The 15405-nt window shown below is 32.3% G+C and overlaps 2 protein-coding genes across 2 annotated transcripts; one reads left to right on the top strand and one right to left on the bottom strand.

Moving 5' to 3' along the window:
• The first annotated feature begins 296 nt into the window (after positions 1-296).
• Positions 297-3754, top strand: LOC133198297 (uncharacterized). The gene is made up of 5 exons (XM_061334407.1): positions 297-560; positions 1527-1741; positions 1940-2126; positions 2287-2490; positions 3507-3754. Exons 1-5 carry the CDS (start codon positions 353-355, stop codon positions 3752-3754), a joined length of 1062 nt encoding a protein of 353 aa, XP_061190391.1. The 5' UTR covers positions 297-352.
• Positions 3755-5738: 1984 nt separating this feature from the next.
• On the bottom strand, positions 5739-9796 carry LOC133198770 (uncharacterized). The gene is made up of 4 exons (XM_061334769.1): positions 9660-9796; positions 9181-9346; positions 7151-7444; positions 5739-6868 (listed from the first exon to the last, which is right to left on the bottom strand). The coding sequence occupies exons 1-4, from the start codon at positions 9790-9792 to the stop codon at positions 6103-6105; spliced, it is 1359 nt and encodes a 452-aa protein (XP_061190753.1). The 5' UTR covers positions 9793-9796; the 3' UTR covers positions 5739-6102.
• Between the last annotated feature and the right edge of the window lie 5609 nt (positions 9797-15405).

Raw genomic sequence — 15405 nt, 5'->3', positions numbered from 1 at the left:
ACTCTGTCTGAGGGTTTTTTTACACCACTGCCACAAAGTGACTGGAACATCATTTAGAAAATAACATAATTTTAATTCCTAATTAATATCAAGGAAATTATGTAATTGTTTTGCAACTGTAAATGATAAACAATATCATATTGTGCCATGGAAACTAATCCATTTTGTTTTGCTGTTGAAACAGTTAACCAATATCAAATACACTATTCCCAATTTTAAAAGAGGCCAATGAAATTCTGTAATATGCTTTAATTAGACAGAAAAATTAGATATTCTTTTATTTTTCAGACCAAGTGCCTCTGTAGATAACATAAAAGAATTCATACAACAACATCGTGAAAACTTTGTTAATATGCAATCTGAAGACCCTCTCTTACTAGAAGTAAGGAGGGAACATGTACTTATGGATGCAATAGCCATAATCCGGTACTCCCAGGAGGATCTTCACAACCCTCTCCAAATTAAATTTTGTGGAGAACAGGGGGTTGATGTAGGTGGATTGAGGAGAGAGTTTTGGAGTCTTTTCCTGTACCAGCTCTCGCATTCAATTTTTGTGACAGGTAAAAATTATTTATACTCAGTGGATGATATCTGCATAAATTGCAGAATTGTGCCACTGAAATTGAATTCACAAAAAATAATAAAATAATTGCAGAATATTCAATTCTTATAATTTAGAATTTGTACATAACAGTTATGGAAATGTAAAAATTTCAAATGAAGATGGCATTTCAATGGTACATTCAGAGTATCAAATCACAAACAATTTGATCTGTTAAAAACAAAATTATAAACAGAGAGAGTCTGCACCAAGCTAAGAATGACCAATTTTTGGTATACAGTGACTTTTTATTTGTGATATGACTCATGATACAAAGTTTAAAATGCTGATATTTCATGCACTAATTTGATTTCTTGAATTTTTTTCATTCAAACTTTTGAATATACTTCATAATTGCATTGACCATCACATGGATCGATTTCACTTCGATCTTTAGTGATCAGATCACTTTTTTAATATCACTTAACCATTGAAGTGTTGACTTGATATATTTTTGTCAACTTGTCAGATACCTGGTAATTATGATGACTTGTCAGATCCTTAGTTGTCAACTTGTCAGAAAAAAATTATGTCAACTAGATGGCACAAACTGGGCAAGGACTTTCATGTTAAATTTTAAAACAAATGAATAAATGACTAATAGACAAAAAGATCTAACAAGTGAACATAATTATCTAACAAGGTGATAAAGTTATCTGACAAGTGTTTGCAGAAATATGCCACATGTTAAACTGCATAGATTTTAATATTTCATTCAAAGTTTCACAATAATGCAATTTAAAGTGGTAAAAAGTTGTATACATTTATAAAGATACCGAGAGGTAAAATTTTGAGCAACATAGTAAGTTTAAAGTTTCTTAATATTTTAGAACTTTATTATTCACTTGTACCTGATGATCTGGAACTTTAAAAAACTTGAACAATACCTGATGTCAATGATTTTATGTTTCCCCCCAATTAACAGGAAAAGAAGGAAGACTTAGTTTCCAACCTAATTTTCTGGAGAGGAAAAAGAACACCTTTTTCCACCTGGGACAGCTCGTTGCATTATCTATTCTTCAAGATGGTCCAGGAGCACCAATCTTCTCAGAGTGCATCACCGACTATATACTGAATGGAAAATCCAATTCACTGGACCCAGATGATTTGATGGAAGGTCCAAAGGAAATCTTGGAAAAAGTACACAGTTTTTTCCAGTAATAATATGTTCATATAATAAATGCTAAGAAATCTTCATATATTAGAATTTTGTATATTAACAATTAAGATTGTTAATATAATTACATAATTTTTAGTCAAATGACCATTTTTGAACATAGCTAGTTTTTTTTTTTCTTCTATTGGATGTACTAATTACCATGCACTGGTAACTTGTAGATGGCTACTTGTTCCTCAGAGGATGAATTACAGCAACAGTACATGACTATAACAGACTATGCTACTGATGCTGGATTTCTCTTACCAGTAAGACGATTTACTGAAAAGCATGTGCCAACACTCCAAGCATGCTTAATAGAAAACCAAGTTGTGAGCTGTAAGGAGGAGCTGGACCAGTTTATTAAAGGTACACTGATGTGAATTAAGTATTCCACTCAAATATATGGTATTATAAAAATTGTTCTCTATGAACATGCAGTAATTATACTGCTCTACAGTGTCCTTGCCAATTTAAAATTACCCAATATTGTATTATCAGAATATATGTATTAATCTTGTTTTTTTAGGATTAGATACCCACCAGCTAATAAGTGCCCTTCAACAAGAGGGGACAAGAGAAAAATGTAGAGGACTTTTTAGCGGGAAGATAAAACCAGTAACAGCTGCTGCTATTCGACAGTTACTCAAATTCAAGTACACAGATGGAAACAAAAGGCAGCAGGAGATGGTAACTGGACAAGGCTTCCTTACCTTTTTACAAGCTACTAAAGGTATGCAGTTTACCTATTGTAATCTAGCTTAGCAATTTTTACTACCTCATCTCCCTTCAGTAATTTACAAAGAATATCTATATTTAGCAACTGAAACCTTATTTCTATGCACAGATATTCAAAGATTGGGGAGGGGGGGTTATAGTTTTTGCCCTGTCCATCTGTCTGTCTAGCTGTCTGTCCACAAAAACTCTTACCTTGCCTATATAAACTATAAATTGGTTGGAGCTATGGCTTTCATTTTCACAAGTGACAAGGCCTTTCTTTGGATACCAATGTATTTGACCTTGGAGTTTCACCCGTTTTTGCAAAATTTTACTAAACTATAACCTTGGTCATAACTTTTGAACAGTTTAAGCTTGGGCTTTCATACTTCACATGTGTAGTCATTGTAACAAGACCTCTCCTTGGGTGTAAATACATCTGATTTTTTTTTTTACCTTGACTTACTTTTAAAAAAACTTTAACCTTGGCCATAACTCTTCGATAATTAGTACCAAAACTTTCAAGTTAATTTCCTTATGACGAGACCTTTCTTGGGATACCAACAATTTTGACTTTGAAGTTTGACCTACTTCTGAAAAACTTTAACCTTGATCATAACTTTTGGACAGTACACTTAGTGCTAGGGTTTTTACATTTCCTGTGGCAAGGGCTTCCCTGGGTACCATTTTATTTGACCTTGACCTTGTGGTTTGACCAGCTTTTATAAAAACATTACCCTTGGTCATAACTTTTAAATGGTTGGTGCTTGGGCTCTCATGTTTCACAGGAATATCCTTTCTTTGGGTAACATTTTCGATCTTGACCTTTGAGTTTTACTTTCATTTGAAAAACTTTATCTTTTGTCATATGCTGCCATATGGGGGCATCAGTGTTTCACAAACATATATTGTTTAGAAATGCAATGAATTTTAAATACAATAAGTGTGTTAATTTGAGAATTGTTTCTGTGGCATTAATTTGCCAATATGATTACATGTATTTATCAAGACAGGTGGTTTCTTTTTTATCAGGATCTGGAGCCACGGTAAATGGCATTAATCTTAAGCCAAAAGACGTCCTCATGTGGTTGACTGGGGCAACGCATATACCTGCATGTGGTTTCCACAAATCCATCGATGTGGAATTTGGAAGTACAACAAATATTAACACTTGTGCTTTGTGCCTGACTCTTGAGGTGAAAGAGTCAATGACACTAGATGAAGCTGTGACATATTACACAGAACTTCTAATCAACAGCCAAACCTTTTCTAAGGAGTAATATTTAAGGAGATGGGCAAACATTGCGTGCAGAAAGCCTATAGCTTCAGATATATAAAAATCATGTTCAATTTGTGAATTTAGCATTTAGAGTAAAGTTCTCATTATTGAAATTTATAAAATTATGATAAAGAAATATTTTTTGAGAAAATTTTTCATGGCAAAATTATTAAAAAATAATGTAGTATTTGTGGGGTTGGAACCTTAGCTATAAAAATCCTGAGTATCATTTTCTTTCAACACTAGTATCTAACCAGTAGACTACAAGTCCTCATGAATGGTGGCATTTAAATCATGTTTGTGATTCCACCCTTGACTTAATGGACTTCAAGTATTTCTCGAAAAGATGCAAATGTTATGTCATAAAAGTATATTTTTAAGGTATAGTAGGTCTTTGGTCCATATTTTTGGTAACCAAAAATTGTATATTTAATAGAAACTTTGAGGAATAACTTTCAAACAATGGATCGAAGACCCACTCATGTCGAAAAATAGTGTAATAGTATGAGAAAATGACTTTTTTGCCCCTTTTAGTGTGTATGATATTTCATAGGCAAATATTTCAATCTATGTGAGATTTTTGCAAATTGTAGAGATTTTACATAAAGTATATTTTGATATTAGATGAAATATTGAAAATTTTGATATAATTGAGATTTACTTTTTCACCTTCATATTTGTCACACTGTAGGCTTTTTGCTTGTCATGTTCACCCATCTTCTTTGATCATTATATATATGGCCAAATAAATTTGACTAATTTTTACGCAATACTAGCGATTCTAATATTTTTCACAATGCGATCGAGAAGTTCAAATTTTCTCTGTTGAAAAGAGGATATAATGAAAATGAGATTAACAGTTCAATGAACAATGTTCTAGAAAACTACAAAAGAGACCATTTAAATCAAAAAAAGAAAGTTAACAGTAATTCTGATATACCATTGGCCATGGTTACAAAATACAACCCAGCCATTAGCAATATCAAAAAGAAATTGCTAAAATACTGGCACACTCTATCAAGAGAGCCCGAACTCAAAGATATATTCAAAGACAAACCAATTATTGCATATAAAAAACACAGGAGTTTAGGAGATCTCCTAACATGTTCTAAACTTTAATAAAAGTTAGTAAAGCCTCACTTACTGGTCAATTACAATGTAATCAACCATATCATTTACTGACATATCTCAGTCAGAGACAGTTAACAAATTATCGCTTTCTTGCATATTTATTTACACAAACAACTTTCATCTGTGTTTATTATTTAAACATTACGTGACCTTGGGAAATTCCCTTACCGGTTCTACTATTTAAAAAGAACATACCGGTATATAATAAAACAAATAAAATGAATATACAATATTGATATATATAAGTGGATTCCTGATGATGGCGGACTTATATAACTAATTATAATTAGTATAGAATATCTATTTATTGCTTGGCCTGTTATCACACCGCCGAAACACTAAATTAGTGTCGGATCTAAGTGAAAACGGGGTTCGTGGCTTGATGGGAGTCACTTTTTTACTACAAACAAAGTCAATTTTCCATGTTAAATAGTACGTTGAAATACCGCCCACGAAGTCTTCACAAGTAAATAAGAATCCAGTTCTTATAACTTGATATTCGTAAATTTGCCATGCTACTGGTGTTATTCGCTTCGCTGTTGCTTTGTTATTATTTGTTTACTACAATTTAAAAGTTAATGCATTTATAAAAAAAAAAAACTTAATAAGTTTATTGTTGTACGGCATTTATTTTACACAGTATCAGATTTCATGTACATGGATCATAGAACATGTATTGAGTAGCATATATATTGAAGTTGTGTACATAGTAAACAATGACAATACGTGAGTACACCACAGAGTCGATTGTTTTGGACCAAGGAATAGTCATGTGAAATCCTATTCACTGATAGTACAGCACGGGAAAAGCTGCCAGGCAATTGTCAACTAACGGACTTGTACAATGGAGTGTAAGAAACCCATATTTTACCGTTGTAAAACATTTGTATGTAAATGTGAGCATGGAATTAGTAGATAATGTTGTACATATTGTATCAAGAGTGTAAAATGCTTGGAAAAATGCATCCTGTCTTTCCGAGAGCGATTTGAAAAATTAGCCTTTTCGAAATGCACATGTAGTATTTTTTGTAGTAACCCATAATGCAACTCATTTAGCCGATTGGTCGGTTTGTCATTCACGTTGGTGCCTCATTTAGCATGTAAATTTATTCTGACGTCACAGAAAATAGTTTCCTTGACCTGTTAAAGTAACTGAAAATGATTGAAAAAAGATGAAAATTTCAAGGCATTATACAAGGAGTAGATCTTCTGCTCCACCTAATTTCTTTGATCCTGAAGAAATTGAAGAACTTGTAAATAACACTGAATACCAAGCTGGTCAGTTTCACCATGTTGATCTATCTCGTTTTTTAGTTCTTCGAGTACCTCATCACTGAGAGGACAAGGAACAATCTGTTCCTCTGATTCTTCTTGTGGTTCTTCTTGATCTGCTATCCCAAGATCTTCCACGCCATACATTTCAGATACTTCACTCTCACTTGTTGGATCAAACAGGTCTTTCACGGCAGTTCTCTCAGTACCAAACAGTTCTAAGGCCCTTGAAACAAACAGCTGATGTGGTGACATGTGACCCTCACTCCTCAACCCATGGTGGTTCCACTGTGACTGGAAAAGACTCAAATCAGAGTTGATTCTTGGCAAAAAAACAAAATGTAATGCCCACAAGTGGATGGCATTACCTATTTCAAACAAGTGCTCACTTTCCATGTAGGTAAATAGATCATAGTATAGGTTAGTGACTCCTTTCCAGACGTCCACCCACAGACGTTCCACTCTTTGATTGTGTACACTTTTACCCTGTATAGCACTACCTCTATTCTCCCCTCTTTTGTCCACCATGTATCTACACACAGACACATTCTCCCTACCCATATCACACCGAACACGTGATGGAAGACCATACTCTTCCACTCCCTTTTTAAAAAGATCTAAAACTGTGGATGCTTTGTTGTTGTTTCTGGCTGCCAGATAGATATTGACTCTGCTGTAGCCATCTATACAGCCATGGATTACAATGTTCCACCTGAAATTTAGAAAAAGACAGGAATCTTGATGAAAGAAAGAGATGAAATAATCTAAGAAAAAAAAAAAAAGTGAGATTTCAGTATTGTTGAAAACACTATTTCTCTAACAATATTTAACTAACATAAAAAAATTAATAATTACAAATCATTAATATTTTATGCCCTATCCTAGTACATGTAAATGGATATAAAGAAATTAAATTTCATATATAAAGCATTCTATCAAGTTAAACACTGACATGAAATGAAATGGAATTTTCATTCTTTATTAGTTATTTTACCTGATCAGTCTATGGTTTCCATCAAAATGCCACAAAGAATTTGGCCCGGCTACTGAATATGTTCTTCTAATTATCGGTGTTCTCATACTACGCACAATGGCTCCAGCAGGATCTATTTCATTCAAAACTTCCCTTATCCGTCTTCTTTGAATTATGATACCTTGACCTGCCAGTCTAGCTCTCACCGCATTTGGACCAATCTGTTGGTTTTCTCCAGTAATATTCTTTATCATATTCTTTAGATCTTCATCACTCACTGGTGTATATTTTTTGGCCAAACTGATGTCATATTCCCTATAACCAATGAAAAACACATGCAATGAATGTTTTTTAAACACTTTTTAAAACTTTTTATTTTTCCATGATCAAATAATTGTTCCTGGTCTGCTGCTTTTACACCAATATTTATGCCAGAAACTTTAATCTCGCTTATAACCTTTAAAGTAAAAACTGTGGAGACTTCACACACACTTGTCAAAAGGGTAGACTATTATTAGATCATTCAGATGGTGTATCTAAGCTTATACAGAGTAATTTGGATAAAGACTGGAACACAATTAGTTCACCTGAGCTGAAAGCTCAAGTGAGCTTTTCTGATCACATGGTGTCTGTCGTCCGTCCGTTTGTAATCTTTTCACATTTTCAACTTCTTCTCAAGAACCACCAATTCAATTTTAACTAAAGTTGCTACAAAGCATCCTTGGGAGAAGGGGAGTTTAAATTGTTAAAATGCAGGGCCAAGCTCCTTCCAAGAAAAAACAAAAATAGGGTGGGGTCATTAAAAAATCTTCTTCTCAAGATCCACTGGGCCAGTAAAGCTGAAACTTATGTGAAAGCTTCCTGAGGTAGTGTAGATTCCAAGTTTTCAAATCATGGTCCCCGGGAGTAGGATGGGGCCACAATGGCAAATCAAAGTATATAGAAAACATAGGTAATCAGAGACTACAGAGCTAACCTCAAATCTGCTCCAAAAACTTTAACCTGGTCACTAATCCGGAAAATGTAGGTCAGATCCAGCATCTGAAGCAAGTTCAGTAGGCTAGTGTGCATCCTTAAATGTATCATCCATGCAAGTTTGGTCAATATAGGGCTTATAGTTACTTGGAAATGAGACCTGCTCCAAAAACTTTAACCTGGTCACTCTTATACTGCACCATGCATACTATCTTTTACAACGGTGCACACTGATGAACACTGGTGTACACCATGTTAAGGTAAATCAAGCATGCCCAAAAATTGTTGTCTGTTCTTAACTTTTTCATGGATTGAGACAAGTAACAGCTCATTACAGTGCATTTAGCACAAAGACAGATTACGCTCATACAACCTGTGTCAAACCCCTAAATAATATGGTCATTTGGACTTTGTGTAAAAAAAATAATATATTTTGAAATTCTCTAAAACGAAAGGAGGATGGCCGGATCATAACAAGAAAGTGTGACAGAGGGATTGATAAGGATAACTGTGTAGATATATTTAAGAAATAAGATATAATTTTTAAACATCTGTTGGGATTTAAATATGGGTTAGTCACAAGATCAAATTCCATAAAGCCCGAAGGGCTTTATGATAAATTTGATCTTGTACCAACCCGTATTTATATCCCGATAGTTGTTCAAAAATGATACCTTATTACTTATATTTACATTTGTGAACTTATTTATATTTTATATTTGCCTGATTATTATCTTTAACGTGTGAAGTTTTTTATTTTTCAAACTCAATGGCACGTGTTTAATCCATTGATTGCATGTTGACCCTTTATGACGTCACTTAGAAATTACGTCGAACGTTTATGACCCGAGGAACCTGTGTTTTTACGGGTATAGATACACATTGCTTTCAATAGTGTTATATAAAGGAAAGCATTTGCAAATGTAAATGTATATATACTTCAGTTTTAAAACCTTTGCTGCATTTTAAACCAGAGTGCCTTCAGGTTGAATAATTTAGGAGATATAAAGTATGGTTTTATAGTTAAAGGCATGGAGTTCAGTTAATTTTTTAAGTTATAAAAGTTTTAAGTTTACCTCAATCTGCGACTGACAGTACTTTTGGAGATGTGAAGGCATTTAGATAATTTAGGGACTGTGAATCCAAGTGAAACCAAAAATTCTAATTGTTCCATGGACACATCATATCTTGGGGCTCCACTTGTGCCAAGTCTGATCTTTCCAGGTCTATAGCTAGAATGACCTATAAATGAAAATATGAAAAAATGTTTTACTGAACACCGAGCAAACATGTTAATTGAACTGATATTAGAAAACATTTTTTGACTTACATCAATATAGATATGTATCAGTCTTGTTATATTAATCAAGTAGAACATATTAAGTGAATCACAAACTAAAGAGTTCAAGGATGATATTTTGTATGCAACACATTAGACATATAATACTATCTTAGACATATCAGTTTGATTATCATAACATGCATAATTAAGTGATCATTTCCAGAACAGTGCTTACTTTATTTTAAATTTTAGTAAAATTCTTAATTGGTTTACCTAAACCTGATGCCTCCCTCAGCATCTCAAGATCTTTCAACATTTCCCGAGTCTCTTCTAAAATTGGCCCCGTTTCTTCTTGTGACAACACAACACCAATGCCTCTGACAAGATTTCTTTCAACTCGCTCCATTCTGAAACAAAACTTGCATTAGAAAATTATGTAGAGCTTGCAAAAATACATTTACATATACCTATGATTTTCTTACATTTTTTTTACTTTTGTATAACCTTTATAATAATTTGAACATTTATTTTGATCCTTATTTTGTAATAATTGTGAAACTTCACTTTCAAAGCTTATTAAATATGATTTTTTAAATATCATTTTGCTGTATATAAAAAGACTTAAAGTCATTTTTTAAGTACAGCAAAATGATTTTTTTGGGAAGAGCTAATTTCAGCAACTTCAGATTTTGTTTTAATATGTCCATTCAGACATACACAATCCTGAAACCAAGTGCCTACGATTTCTTATACTGTACAAAAAAAAAAAAAAAAAAAATACAATTAGATCTAATATATCATAACAATTATAAAAATAATTAAGATTAATTAGCCAATATTCATAAATAAAAGATGGTATGGTATGAAAATTCAATAAAAAGATTATTCATAATAAGATTTTTTTTTTAAATGAAAAATGATTATTTCTTTATTCCATTTTAACATGTTTAATTTATAATTTTAAAAAATTATAATTTAATTTATAAATATTCATTTAAAATAAGGAATATACAATTACATGTTCTGAAATTGTCTTTAGAATATGTAAACCATATAATGAACATATATATATTAAATTCATTTTATTTAAAAATCCGTTTTAAAAATCTATTGGCAAAGTTCTTTAAATGTAATAAGGCCAGCATTTTTTTTATTTTTAGATTTATGAACACCAGATTGAAAAAGTTCCGTAGGAGGAGGAAATAAAAAAAAATAAAATTATTTTTTTGGATAAGTTATTGACTTTCGTACATTCATTTTTGCTTCTTTTTTATGCTCTTCTAACAGGCTCCTTGCCACTGGCCACATAATGGTTTCAAATAGGAAGGTACATGTAGAACTTTAAATTGTTTATTTCATTGTCTGCCAGTTGGGGACAGAGACATAAATTTTGAGATGTTGGTCAAAATACAAATTTTTAAAAAAAAAATCATTTTTTTTTAAATTCTTTCAATATTTAAGCTTCATTTTTTTTTTAAAAAAAATATGTGATAAGTGCTTGTGTAGAAATTGTTCTCAATATACAGTGTTCCAGCTAGGATCTGAAAATGGAGGGGTGCAAGAGCAGGGCACCTTTTCGCCACATATACCATTTGTCGCGAGCTTTTGTTACATAGGCATATCTCATTACTTCACCCTTATAATAATGAAATCCTTCAAATATCAATTTATTTAACCTTATATTGATTTGAAAGATACATGTATATAAAAACACATTTGGCCTAATCTATAGCTAGTATATAAATTAACATATAAAAAAGAATTTTAAAAATCCTCTGAGAATAAGTATTACTTTTCTTCTTTCTTAATCATTTTCTATTCTTATTTCCTATTTTCAAAAACAGAACCATAATTCTCATAAACTAGCTGATGTCTCACATTATTCAGTGCAGTACATGTGCTACATGTGATTGGGTCACTTTTTGGCAAATGTATAAAATATGGATACAGTATTTGTAGGTTATAAGTAACATATTAGTACTAGTATTAAACTTACAAATTAAAGCCAGTATCTTTTTTGCTTTTTTTTATCATATTGTTCATGTTATTGGCAGATAATTAATTAAATTAAGATTTTAAACTTCTGCAATGAAATAGAACACATGTAATATGTACATATCTGTAATCTCATAAATACCTTCCAGAGTGTCAAAAATCATAATTAAGGACAAAATAAATGAATATTTATACTTGTTTCTGTGCTATTAAATATTGAATTCCATCTTTTTTTTTCAGAAAAGAAACCTCAAGAATTTATAAATAAGAAGTGAAGGTCAATGTTAATTCTACTTTCACTTTGTGATTTATTTTTAGAATGCTATAATACAAGACTCTTGTTTTATATTAATTAAAACAGATAGCTTGGACATTCTCAAAGTATTTCAGGTGTTAACCCCTATTCAGACTGTCAAGTGATCAAAGTAATTACCTAATCACCTGTAATTGAAAGTGGGCACCTGTACAGTACATAGGTACCGTAATGCGAGTTTCATTGTGTAATCATCCATGACAGGAGGTGTGAATTGCTGATTGTCCTTAAGTAATCTGCTTTGGAACACACTAATTATTCTTATGAGGGAAAAGGACAGTCAGAATAATACAGGATACTAACAGCTAGGGGACACAGGGGCACTTGTGGGGGGGCAGAGGGGCGTACTGATTTGAGGGCGGGGCGCGGCGCCCCTCTATTTCACCCTAGCTGGAACACTGATATATACTTGATACCTTAAGTAAATATTCCTATCATATATAACAGACAGGGAATGTTGGGGATGGGGGTTACATTTTTTTTTTCAATTAAGTGTAAAGTAATTTTTCTGGCTGCCACATTCAAAATCAATACTACATGCCTGTATATAATTGTATATACTTGTTTTCTTTAAAAGTTGAAATATTTCATTTCTTTAGGTTATTGTTTATTTTACCCTCAAATGGACTTAATTTCTCCCATAGTTTTATTCATTTCATCTGATACATAACTTTCATAAGCGATCCTTTCCTGAAGAATGTTCCCTAGAATGTAAGCTATAGCAAAGACCTAACAATGCCTCTGGCTATAGCTACCACGGGCAGATTTTAACCTGTGTGAGGAAATTAAGAAACTGGGGGGATAAGCCGAGCCATATGCCTACATAACGATCGATAAAAAATCAATAAATTCATTTTACAAAAATTTCACTTTTTGTTGAATTAATGTAATGCTTATTACCATTTGCATATAAATTTGACAAAACCTGAATACTGTAACAGCGAAAATGATTCTGATTAACACAACAAAATGGCATCACGCTCAATTTTCACAGAAATTGACATAAATTGGATGATATAACTACATTTTTTAAATAGAGTGGGTCATCGTACCATTTTTTTGAGAACGATTAATGAAAGGCAATGGAAAGATGTTGCTTTTTACACTTGCAAAAATTTGGTATGAAGACCCACTCTACATAAAAAATTAAGTTAACTTACTTAAATTTTCACCGTGGTCTTAAAAAATTCTAAGTCCAAAAACGCTTGCTAAATATAGAGAACTGTATGCTATTTAAATGGAAATGTTAGTGTGACTCTGTGGTCTAGTGGTTAGCGATGAGCTCTTTAATGGGACGTTTATTGAGGAAAGTGTTCGAGTCATGCTCTGATATATATATATTTTTTTTTGGTTTTAATTTTGTTTTACTTTATAAAAATGTCTATAGGAATAACATATTTTTCACTGGAAATAAAATATATACATGTAGTAATGAACTTATTTACAGTAAATTGTTTAAAATGCCGGATAAAAATTATAATAGATATTTGAATACTTTTATTCCCGTTTTATTTATTTTAAATAAAAGCGCTTCTAGATCACCATTATCATTATATACGATGTTAACATTTTCATAATATCTCCACAATAAGTGTAAACACTCAATATGCAGATTAATTAATAGAAGTCCTTACCCATGTTAGACATTTGTGACAGTAAATGAAAGTCAACTGTTTAGCTTGTTTAGAATATAAATATCATTTTGAAAACTACGGTAAACATTAAAATGCTTAAGTAAATTCGAACAATTGAGAGATTTTTTCCAATAAATGTTCTTGCATAGCCGAAAAATGGGCATGGGCACATGGCTCGTCTTATCCCCCCAGATTCTTTACATGCAGATACTTTTGAACACGGATACATAATTATCTCACCAACATGTCATTGTGCAACAAAGTCGTCAGCATTTTATTTGTCCTCTGAACGGAAGAAACGTTTTAAATGGCACCCCCATCGATAAATTTTTACACTAAACCAGCTATGATGCTGCTTTGGACTATGCAAATCTACCTTTTTTACCCGCCATGTGTTTATCTTAAACCGGTAGTACAAGTTCGTAAATTTGAAATCTCGATCCCGACTCAAATTCAACATCGGAAAGAAAAAAAATTTTCCCTGAAAATTCAAAAACTTGAGAGGCGGGTTTGTAAACCTAAAAGTAAAAAAATGCTGGCCTAAACTTAATTTTTCATGGAAGTGCAAATTTTTGATAGCTGAAACCAAAGGTAAAAGAAACTGACAATAAAACAATTATTTAATTAAATACTGAATTTTAGTTCAAAATAAGAACAGACATTAAGAAATAACAATTTTTTTCTCACAACTCATACTGAAAATCTTGGATCCGCCAACACACAAGATAAACATGCATATGAAGCTTACCTTAAAACAATACTATCAATGGTCTCTCCTTCGAGATTATCTGTGGCTGATAAACGTACACAGTCATTGATTGTTTGTTTTGTACGTCTTAAAAATTCTTCTTTTGTATTTTCAGTTTCTCGGTGATGTCTTGTATACGCCATACCGCCCAACTCATACCGCCATTCCTGTTTTAAGCTTTTGTAACAAACTTCGCTATTGGTTGATTTTTACTTAAGTAAAAATATTTAATTGTGAGTAGAGATTGCCAGTGTTATATTTCTACTGCAGTAAAATTAATTAATTTGTGAGTTAGATGGTCAGTGTTTTATTTTTACTGCAGTAAAATAAATTAATTGTGAGTAATGTGGCCAAAAAGTATTCTTACTTCAGTGAGAAAGTAAATGATTTTTACTGGAGTAAAAATATTTTTACTGGAGTAAAAATAATTTTACTGGAGTAAAAATATTTAATTGTGAGTAGCAATGGCCAGTGTTTTATTTTTACTGCAGTAAAATTAATTTTAGTGGAGTAAAAATAATTAATTGTGAGTAGAACGGCCAACCATACCCGTCTGTTATGGCGATCATGTCCGTCCGTCCGTCTGTGAGCTTTTCTAGTGTCCCACTCATAACTTTAATACTTTTAGGCCTAGGATTATCAAACTTTGTCACCTGATACTTCGTGGGTAGAAGGTGTGTCGTGCACAAAAAGTAGGTTGCTCTGACCTTTAATTAAGATGCTATGGATAAATATCCAAAAATCCTGTCCGGCTCATAACTAAAGTACTATAAGACTTAGAATCATCAAACTTTGCCAATTTAAGCATCTTGGGTAGGTGAAATTTAAAAAAAAAACCATATCCTTTTTACTATTAACTAACACAATTCCTAAAAATGTAAGAGTTGCAGTATCCTCATTAAAAAATGTTAAATTAAGAAAATACTTATTTTTTTCATTATAGACTTTACAACAATCTTTAACAAATGTAATGTTGCAAGAGAAATGCCACCTCTCCAATGGGTGTAATTATCAAGCACTAGTCGAGGAGAATTTTGAAAACAGAGAATTGCATGTCAAATTAATGAGTTTAGTGTGAGGAGCTAACTGGCAGAGCATCTCTGATCAAACAGGTGTTATCTATATCTCTTAGGAACTGGGCAAATGTGGGATTAAATAGTTTTTGTTGGCTAGCCTACGCAGCATAGTTAAGGCTTCCCGAAGCCGTTTAATTGGCAAAAAATACATGTCAATTTATTCACAAATCAATATTTGAAAAACTAAATTTATTTATGAAAAAAGTTGTTCACGTCGATGACGAACCTCTGTCTTTCCAACACTGCACCCTAA

The sequence above is a fragment of the Saccostrea echinata genome, unplaced genomic scaffold (genome assembly GCF_033153115.1).
Source record: "Saccostrea echinata isolate AGI-Se365-2 ecotype Australia unplaced genomic scaffold, CSIRO_AGI_Sech_v1 ptg000033l, whole genome shotgun sequence".
Lineage (NCBI taxonomy): Eukaryota > Metazoa > Mollusca > Bivalvia > Ostreida > Ostreidae > Saccostrea > Saccostrea echinata.
Note: the sequence above shows the minus strand (reverse complement) of the source record. Positions and strands in the feature narration are given on the sequence as shown.